The following is a 10503-nucleotide window of genomic DNA, read 5'->3' on the forward strand; positions in this document are numbered from 1 at the left end:
GGCAGGGACATATTTCAGATGAGGAAGTGGACTGGAAAAGAGGAATTGATCTGCCTGGGATTACATAGGGAGTAGAAAGGAGAGGAGCCAAGATTTGGACAGTTTCTCTTTCTAGCACACCATGCTAACTTCTCTTGATAAAACTGGAGACAAAGGAAACCTGTCTATCCCCGTTCCCCCCCCCCCCAACACACATATATCAGCCTGGAAATTGGGCTCTCCAGCAAAGAGATCTGTTGCTTTGTTTTTTAAATTGCATCATCCATCTGTGACTTTGTACCAAAGACCAAAGGAGAAACATTTAAGAGAAGAAAACCACTCTGTGTATAGGCTTAATTTATTGTCATTTAAAAGTCTGTTACATTAATGGGGAAACAAGGAAAAAACAAAGCATTCAGTTAGTTTAGGATAGCCTGTGCAAAAATCAGTAAGTGAACTTGACATCCACTTGACCACACAGGGATCTCCCTTTGGAGCCCTACTTAGCATGAGCTTGGGAGTTAGAAGAACCCCAGGGCCACCCCCACTGGACCAAAAAGAGGAACTAATACTAGAAGAGGGTAGCAGAATGCAAGAGGAACCAGAAGCCCTTGTAGGGAGGGGTAGGGCAGAACACCAGAAATACAGCCATCTCCCACTGCTCCCACCCTGGGGCACTTGGACAAAATGGATTTCCGTTATTTTTACTTTTGCCCCACCGGTAGACCCTTCCAACAACTCTGGTAGAATGTAAGCTCCTTGAGGGAAAGGACTCATTCACTTTTTGTTTTGTGCCCCCAGCATCTGGCACAGGACAGATACTTAACATCAGCTGAGTCAAACAGAATTTCTCCTCCATCTTGCTTGGCATGGAGGTGACCTGGGGCTCCGGCATGGAGCTCAGGTCAAGTACAGACCTATTGACAGAATCTGTCTCTGTCACCTAAGGACCAGCTTACCAGCCACAGCAACCCAGGGAAGAATTGTATTTTTTTAATTTAAAAATAAAGATATATTTTCTGCCTTAAACACAGACCTCTCCTAGTGCCCTCTTCTAGGATGCTCTTCACCTTGCAGAAAGATCTGAGGCAATCCTTGTATCCTTGGGTGTTAGTGACCTCCTGGAAAGCCCTTTTGGGATATGGGGAGGAAATCTGCATTTAAGGAAAGGCTCTGGCCCCTGGCAAGGAGAGGAATGGAAGAAGTCCCCTAACTGAGGGGAAATCTCATGTTGGGGACAAACCTTTAGGATTAGGAGGGGACAAATTTGAGAGGGCAGGGATCATCCCAGTATCCCTCATCCACCTACATCCTATACTCATGACCAGCCCTGCTCAGCTTCCCCAACCAAGATTTGAGTCACAATCCCCATCCCCCTATCTTCTAGGGAAACCAGACCTAGGAAAATAGAGACAAGATCTCAGGCCAATACCTTCTCCTCAACTCTTCACTTTGAGCAGGTCATCAACAACATATGTGTTAGTATAAGAGAGAAGAAAGTGAGCCTGTGGCCCATGGCTGAACCATCAGCAGGTCAGGCTTTGGACCCAAGTCCTTAACGGCCATTCAAGCTGACCCAACCTGACTGCTGACCCACTGGACGTAGGCACACTGCAAGGGATGGGAAAAGACTGATGTGGCTCAGAGGGACCAACTGGCCACAGAGATTCCGTCTTCTCTCCCCAATCTCTTCAGCCCAGTGCTTTCCCCTCTGGTCTGTTTCTGATGGAAAGGCTCAGCTCTCCTGTTATTTGGGACTAAGGGCATCTTGGGGCATGGCTAAGTGGGTCGATACTCAGGAGCCGGTGTGACTGAAAAGAAAGACAGCAAATAGTGTTCTAAATCCATTTTTAAAAATTCCATTTATATATATGTATGTATGTATGTGTGTATTATATCTGTCTCAAGACCCTGAAGATGCTTAGCCAGCAGAAAGGGGCCATTCCATAGGCTGGAAGCTGGCCTTCCTACCCACAGGCCCTCCTACAGTGCCAAGGCCCCAGATTTCTCTCCTTCATCCGGGTCTCTCTTTGGACATCTCCACAGGGCCCACTCCATCCCATTTTCCCTTCTGCTTTCCACATGCTTAAATCTTAGCCACCTTTGCTACAAACCCTGTGCTCCCTGACTCCTCTAGCCCGCGGGGACCTCCCCACCCCCACATTCCCTCTCCTCTGGCTATCTATGGAGTCCCATTCCCAAACTGAGGGTTGTGCTATCTGTTGCTGTTTTCTCCACCACTCACCAGGGTGCATGCGAACAGTCTGGCAGCGCCGAGGCCCGGCATGGCTCTGGTAAATGGGCATCACACACACATGGTTGGTGGTGCCAGCAGCCAGACCCGTGAGGATGACGCTGTGGGTCTGTGGTGAGACGCTGAGAAGGGACGGGGCTCCCACCTGCCGCCGGCACCGAACCTGGTAGCCCCGGACATCGCCCTCTGCTGAGTCCCATGAGGCCTTCACAGTGCTAGGGCCCAGGCTCTGGAAGTAGAGGCGCCCAATCTTGGAGGCCACTGGCCCCAGGGCAGAAAGAGGGCTGAGGTCAGCAGAATCCCTAGGGATGGAAAGCCTGGCATAGACAGGACAGGACATCGAGGGGTGTCCCATAAATGCAGAAGGGACTTCAAAGGCCATGACATCTGACTCCTTCATTTTAAACATCAGAAAATTCAGGAACAGTGAGATTATGACTGGCCGAGTGTCCCATCTCTACAAAGTGTCTGGGGCGGGCTTGAAGGAAGGTCTTCCTGACTCTGACTCTGACCCACTGGGTGATGACACCTCTTCATTAAGCACTCATTATGTATAAAATACTGCATTGGAACGACAAAACTTAGAGAAGACGGGCTGAAATATAGCCCCAAAAGATCCAATTCTCACCCCCAACTTCCCAAGACATGCAGACCTCCAGAGCCAGAAGGGTCCTGAGAGGGCATTAAACCCACCCCTTATCAATATAAAGAATCCACTCTGTATCTTCCAGTTCTCTTCAAATACCTCTAGTGGCAGGGAGCTCAGTACCTCCTTATAATTATTCTTTCTAACATCTCTAACCCAGCTCCCAGACTGGATCCCATTGATGACACACAGTCACACTTGGAATAACTAAGATCAGTGGGAGAAGGTAAATGGGGACAGAGAGCAGGGACAGGAGCCCTTAGACTAGGACTTTCAACCAAGGAAATTTCAGGGAAGGGAAGCAGGAAGGGAGGACCAAAGAATGATCTTCATCACCTCCTAGAGCAAAGGGTTATAGAGCGGTATCAGAAACAAGGAATGCTTCCCAGGGAACTCATCCTGAGCATATTACCTGCCCGCCTGGAAATTTCCGGAACTATGGGTTGGTGAAACAATACAGCGACTTAAGGACTCTGTAGGGGAAGCCCACCTCGTCTTCTGGCTTCCCTACTCTCCGATCTACTTTTTTTCTGTTTTTTTTTTTTACCCCCAATAATATTTTGTTTTTTCCCAATTGCATGTAAAGACAATTTTTAACTTTCATTTTAGAAAAATTTTGAGTTCCAAATTTTCTTCCTCTCTCTCTCTCTTTCCCTCACCTCCCCCTGGCAAGTAACTGGACATATGACCTCCTCTTTTTTAAGAAGGGCTGGCCTCATGTCACAGAATCTTAATAGTCTAAGAATTTCCCCTTTCAGCTCACAGAATTAATGAGTTTTCTTTAACTCTCAGAGCTGGGGAGGGGGATAGGCATTAAAACTGATTAATTCCTCCTCCCATCCAGGGTAGGAATGTGTGCCTAGAAACACTCCATAATAAAATTATTATAATAATTATAAATTAATATATACATAATATATTTATTATATACATATATGATAAAATAATTATGTATAATTATTATATATGATATTATAAACATACAACTATATAAATAATTGTAAATAAAATAGTGGGTGTGCTCCCAGCCCCCAGACACTGGACTACCTTGGCCTCAAGGAGGATGCCCCCCATCCTCTGCTAGACCCTCCTCACCTTCTTGTGTACAGGCCTTAGCTGACAAGGCTTTCTCTCGGCCAGACCGATAGATGGCGACCACAGTGACCAGGTAGGTGGTGTTGGGTGACAGATTGTCCAGCGTGGTGCTGTTCTCAGTGGCGGGCACCTCAATGAGCTGGGCCTCACCCCCAGGCAGGGGACCGTAAAGGACCTCATACCGGATCACGCCCACAGGTGTTGGAGCCCAGCTCACGTGAAAGCCGTGAGTCTTTGAGTGGGAGATGAGGATCCGAGCTGGGCTGACCTCTTCTGTAGGGCACCAGAGGTGTGTGTGGGAAGCCTGAAACCTCAGACCCTCCCCTCCCAACCTGGGATTCCCTTCCAGGACTCCCTTCATTCTATCTGAGGGAACAATTCCTTTCCCTGACCCCCTAAGTCTTCTGCCCTGGGGTCTTCACATTCCCTTCTCTGATCTTCCTTAGGTAGCAGTGTTTTCTCTGTCTTGCCAGACCCTTCCTCCTCCCTACATCCTCTGGGATGGGGGCACCCACTTCTAAGACCCCCAGCTCTTCTTCTTTCATCTTCATTCTCCCCAGGAGTCTCACCTTCCAGAGTAGTGACTTGGGTAGTCTGTGGGGCCAGGTACTGAAGGTTGGACTCAGGTACCAAGACCACCTTGTAGGTGGTACTAGCTTCCAGGCCATCCCAGAACAAGCTGGTCTCATTCCCGAGCAGGTGACGGCTCTGCTTGGCACCAGGGTCAGCACTGGGCGCTACCTCCAACAGGTAGTAGCCAGAATCACCGGACAGCAGGGGTGGCCATACCAAGCGGAAGCTATGAGATGTGACCTCAGTGGCATGAAGCCCTTGGGGCCGCATTGCCTCTGGTCATGCAAGAGAGGAGAGAGAAAGAGACAGAGAGATATGGAGCATCAGGTCTTCCCAGATGGGCCAGGTTTCCTTTTCTGGCTGTAGCTCCTTTCTCCCTACCCCCTCTGCCCCCTCTACCCCCTCCTTTCCTCTGCTTTAGCCCCCAGATTCTTCTCTCTCCGCCTCCTCAAGGACCCCCCCCCATTAGGGGGCTCAGTAACTAAAGACTTCATTGCTTTCTTCTCCTATCCCATGATGACTGGAGGGAAGGGGCCAGCAAGTTGGATTTGACTCAGACTGACACCAGCAGCTACAGAAGGAGTTCATATACTTTGCAAACAAAGCCAGTTTCCTTTTAGGTTTTTAGTGAGCTGAAGGCAGTTTTATCTTCCCCTTCCCTCCCTTCCCGGTCTAGTTCACTCAATACAGGCTTAGAGATCCCTCTTCCTGGTAAGACCCAGCCCTGGGGTCTGAGTACAAATGACTCTAGAGCCAAATTCTCCTCCTCCTGAGAGCTGTTTCTTCACCTGTAATGGAGATGGTGATAAGGATGCTGTCAGAGCCAGCTCTGACCATATTACCCCTCCAGACCTGAAGCTGGGAGGGAGCCTGGTTCAACCCCTCGATTTTATAGAGGAGGAAACTGACCACCAAGAGGTTAACTGCTAGGCCTGAGGTCTAAGTACAAGGGTACTAAGCATCAGAGATGGAACTTAAACCCAGGTCCTGTGACTCTGGAGCCCATGTTCCTTCTACCATATCATGATGCCTCCCCAGTGAGCTGAGCTAGACTGGACCTGTGACTCACCCCTGCTCTGCCCGGGTAACGGCCCTACCCCTTGGTCTGGCTGGGCCCCAAGAATCTCAGGTGGGGCCCTTGGGCTCTCTCCCGAAGAATAGGCAGAGGATCCAGGTAGACTTGGTAGCCTGGAGTTGGAACATATTCCTCCTCCCTCCCCTAGGGAATGAGAGACTCAGGTTCCCAGCTCCCTCAGTCCTGGTTTGGGTTTTACCATGTGGGCAGTGGGGAGCTATGGAAGGTTTGGGGGCAGAGGACTGCCAAACTTAGAGTCTTTGATTTATTAGGAAAATGAGTCTTACAGGACAGCTCAAAGGACCAGTTAGAGCTGATGCAATAGTTCAGGGGGAGGTATGGCCTGGGCCAGATGGAGCCTGTGCCTTAGCCCCACCCCAAGGTCCCCCCACCCTGTAGACAAAGGCTTCGACAACCACCTCCTGAAACAGCAGAAGGAACTCCTTGTCCTCGGCCCTACCACACGGTTTCTCCGGGCCCTGCTGCCACTGTGGGATGCATTCTTAAGGAGCAGTCTTCTCGTCTACAGCACATGACCCACCTCCTTTCCCCACAGATCGGAGGCCAATGATTAACCCAGAGAGAGGACATAAGAATCCTCTGGTTTCTGGCATGTTTCTGCAGCCACAGCTGGCCTGGGCTGGGGTTGGGCCAGACACTGCTGGCTTGAGGAATTCCAGGGCCCCAGCCCACCTGCTGGGCAGCTCCCCTTCCCAGCTCCAGCCCCTCCCTCGGGGTGGGGGGGGGAAGAGAGGAAGGTGCAGATGCCAGCTCCCTAATGCTTGCCCTCATTACTTCTCTCCTGAGCTATTGCATCAGCCCTAACAGCTCCTCCAAACCACCTCCCAAGAATAATCTTCCTTGTCTCCTAAGACTCAGAACATGGCAATCCCCAGCCCCTAAACCTTCTATAGCTCCCCACTGCCCACATAATAAAACCCAAGGTCCTCTCACAAGGCCCCAATGCCTACTTCATCTCCCTACCCAGAGGCCCTTCTGTGAATGGTCAATTTCAGCCAGATCACATTGTTAGTACCCACCCCAGCCTCTGGCCTTTGCTGGTTCTCTCCTCATCCTTCAAGGTCCAATTCAGTGCCCTCCAGACCTTCCATGAAGGCTGCCCTGACCACCCCTGAAACACCCCTCCTCTGTCTCCCTCCTCTGAGCCCAGAGGTGAATCATAAGTGGGTCTCGTATCTCCAGCCAAACTAAGTTCCCAAGAGTGGGGACTAGGTCTGACACCTCTCCCTTCTCACTTTCCCCCACCCCCTAGGTGATGGGCTCTGAGGACCCTTTCACCCTGGGAATGATGAACTTAGGACGCTATAATCCTATGACTTAATGACTTCTGTGGCCCTTTCCAGCTCTAAACCCTCTCCCTGTCAGAATCTTTATTCTCAAATGGAATAACCCATGTAAAGTGCTTGCAGATCTTCAAGTTAAAGTACTACATAAAAAGAACCATTCTTCTTGAAGATCTCTCTTCCAGGATATATCTGGTCATACTCCTCCTGAGCTTAACAACCTTCTCTTTCTCTTGCCTGTAAAGTTCTAACTCCTGAAGACCCCGACTAACATGACTGCCTTTCATCACTGTATGCCTCAGCCCAGCTGGCTTAACTGCCCTCCCCCAACCCAAGCTGTGCCCCGTGTCTTCTGCTGGGAGTGTCTGCACACTCTGGTCCCAAAGCTTGGGATGCCCTCCCTCTCCCTGATGTATTCCTACCTTTCCTCTAAAGCCCAACATAAAGGGCGCCTCCCCCAGGAAGCCTTCCCTGACTCCCTGCCAGAAACAACCTTTCTCTAAGGGTGCCTCATTCAGGGCTTTGTCTAAAGTGCTAACGTCTGCTCCCATTGTCTTTCCTTGTTTCTTAAGTCACTCTGTGACTGTGAGCCATCTGATGGTAGGGACCATACCCTTATCTAAATGTCCTGTGCTGCAAAAAAAAGTACCACACGAGCACACACACACACACACACACACAAACACCCATACACACATATACACATACCCATACACACACCCCACACACCTACATACATAAACCCATGAACACACCCCCCATATACACACACCCCCATATACCTCCATACACACACAGCCACACACACACCTACATACATACATACACCCATAAACACACACACCCATATACCTCCATACACACACACACCCACACACCTACATACATACACCCATAAACACCCCCATATACATACTCCCCCATATACCTCCATACACACCCCCATACACAGCCACACACACACACCTACATACATACATACATAGACCCATAAACACACATCCCCATATACACACACCCATATACCTCCATACATACCCCTATATACACACCCACACCCACACACCTACATAAATACATACACCCATAAACACACACCCCCATATACACACACACCCATATACCTCCATACATACCCCCATACACACACACCCACACACATCCAGACACACACCCCCATTCACACACATGCGCATGTGCACATACCTCCCCCCCCCAACACTTAGCTCAACCCCTACTTCAAAGGCCTGTGATTTCATCATTTGGGGTCCTCCCTTTGTCAATCCACATGGCAGAGGATCCACCCCAAGCCACTAGGTAAAGTATCTAGAATTGCTATGATTCCCAGATTTTTTTTCAACCAGTGACCAAGCCTTCTGACAAGGAGCTGACATTTATTACGAGTGCCTAAGACCCTCCAGGTACGACAAGACACTGGACACCAGAGATAGAAAAACAAAATTAAACCAGTCCCTGCCCTCAAAAGGCTTGCATTCTATCAGGGAGCACCAACGCTCACGCTGGCTAGTATATTAAAAATCAGTAGAAGGTGATGGGGGAGGGGCACTGCCAGGTGTGTGGGATCAGGAAAGGTCTCTAGGAGGAGAAAGGGCGAAAGGATTCTAGGATGCAGAGGTAAGGAGCAAGTCCATGCCAGGCATGAGGGACAGCCTGGGCAAAGGCATGGAGATGGGAGATGACAGATGACATGTCATTTTCTGGAGAAATATCAAGCTCAGTTTGGTTGGACAGTAGAGTATATGAAGGGGAATAAGGTATAATAAGGCTGGAAAGGGAGGCTGGGGCTGGGTAGTGAAGGGCCTTCAATGCCAGAGACAGAAGTCTGTTATTTGGTCCTAGAGGAAATAGGGAGCCAAAGGCGGGGAGTGACCTGATTAAACCTGCGACTTTGGAATGATACTTGGGTAGCTGGGAGGAGAAGGAAGAGACCTGAAGCAGAGAGATGACCAGGCTGCCACTGTAATAGGGAAAAGGTGAACTAAATTGAAGATAGCGTTGGGGAGGGGACAAGGGGAGAAGAGAAGGAGGAAAAATGACGGATGAAGGAGAGGGCAGAGTCAAGGATGATGGGATCACCACCTTCCCCCTCATCCCTGGGCTTATGCCTGGCACCTCCTCAGCCCCATAGTGAGGCAAGGGGGGGCAAGATGCTAATGGCTTCCTGACTAGTGCCCCTGCTGCCTCTCTCTCACCTCTCCAATCCTCCTCCGCCCACCTGCCAAAGCCACCTTCAGAAAGCACAAGAACCATTTTATACCCCTGCTCCAAAACCTATTGCCACAGTTTCCTCCTCTGTAATTGACTCAGACAACCTCCAAAGCTCTCAATCTAGAATCCTGCAATTGATCTCCAATTACCTTTATTTATTTAGTCATGTATAGACTTATGCATTCCACTGCATCCCCAGCAGAAACTAAGCTTCTCCATGGCAGGGATTGTGCATTTTTGTCTTTCTAGTTCTGGCACCTTGAAAGTAGTAGGCGGGTCTGGTGGCACAGTAGATAGAACATGGGAAGGCCCTGAGTTCAAATCCTCCCTCGGACACTTAGTAGTTGTGTGACCCTGGGCAAGTCATTTAACCCTGATTGCCTCAAAATAAATAAATAGAAATTAGATTTAAAAAATAAGAAAGCAGTGGGCACTTAACAATGTTTATATGAATAAAGGAATGCTGTTTTCTCAGCCCCTTCAGGAAGTTGTGCTTGAAGTCTAACCTCTGACCCCCACACTTTCTGCCCACAGTTCCCTGGGACCGAGGGCCTACCGAGGATGGAGCCCCGAAGTTCAGGGACAATGATCTGTAGGTCGTCCACATCCACAAATCGCAGGTGCTTCTCGGGGGGCTGAGAGGCAGCAGCAGAGAGGTCCAGGAAGTTGCCTCGGCCAGTGCTGACGATGAAGACGGTCACCCCCAGGTCCTTGAGCGCCTGCATGGGGGCCAGTGCATCGTCGCTGGAGCCGCCATCAGTCACCCACACCAGCACCTTGCGCACGCCGGGCCTAGCGCCTGCCTTGGTAGTGAACAGCTGTTCCTTGGCCAGGGCCAGGGCCAACCCAGTGTTGGTGTCCCCCATCAGCTGCTTGGCTGCCCGGATGGCCCCCTGGGCAGCAGCCCCTGAGTGGTGCAGGTCAAAGGGGAACTCAACCGTGGGCTTACTGCCCACGTGCACCATGCTGGTCTGCACAGCCCCTGGGCCCAAGGGCAGCACCTGGACCAGCTGACCCACAAACTCCTTCACCCGAGAGAATTCGTAGTAGGAGACGCTAGCTGAGCTGTCCAGCAAGAAGAGGAGGTCACCCTGGGCAGCTGGGGGCTGTGTGGCAGGGTCTGCCAGAAAAAGAGGGACGGACAAGGGGTCAGCAATGGAACGACAATAAAACTTAGAGCTGGCATGCATATAGCAGCTTAAAGTTTGCAAAGCTTTATACACACAGGTTATCTCATTGGATCCTTCCAACAACCTTGTGAAGTAGGGTTAGAGGGGAGGCAAAGAGAGAGGGAGGGAAGAAGGAAGGAGAGAGGGGAACAGAGGAGAGAGGAGAGGAAGGGAGGGGA

General features: G+C 50.2%; 1 protein-coding gene across 2 annotated transcripts in view; it reads right to left on the reverse strand.

The window, feature by feature from the left end:
- Positions 1–319: 319 nt before the first annotated feature.
- Positions 320–10503, reverse strand: part of VWA1 (von Willebrand factor A domain containing 1) — a 13451-nt gene continuing 3267 nt past the window's right edge. Inside the window, exons 2-6 of one of the 2 annotated variants that reach the window (XM_069079366.1) lie at positions 9712–10275; positions 4544–4822; positions 3975–4247; positions 2225–2494; positions 320–1790 (exon numbers count right to left, since the gene is read on the reverse strand). In XM_069079366.1, coding sequence (XP_068935467.1) covers positions 1759–1790; positions 2225–2494; positions 3975–4247; positions 4544–4822; positions 9712–10275 — 1418 coding nt within the window. In that variant the 3' untranslated portion in view covers positions 320–1758. Of the gene's footprint in view, positions 1791–2224; positions 2495–3974; positions 4248–4543; positions 4823–9711; positions 10276–10503 lie in introns of those variants that run through there. The other variant, XM_069079367.1, reaches the window with a different exon arrangement.

This window comes from Petaurus breviceps, unplaced genomic scaffold, assembly GCF_028583685.1.
Source record: "Petaurus breviceps papuanus isolate PSGF00001 unplaced genomic scaffold, PetGlider_PUasm1.0 91041, whole genome shotgun sequence".
Classification (NCBI taxonomy): Eukaryota; Metazoa; Chordata; class Mammalia; order Diprotodontia; family Petauridae; genus Petaurus; species Petaurus breviceps.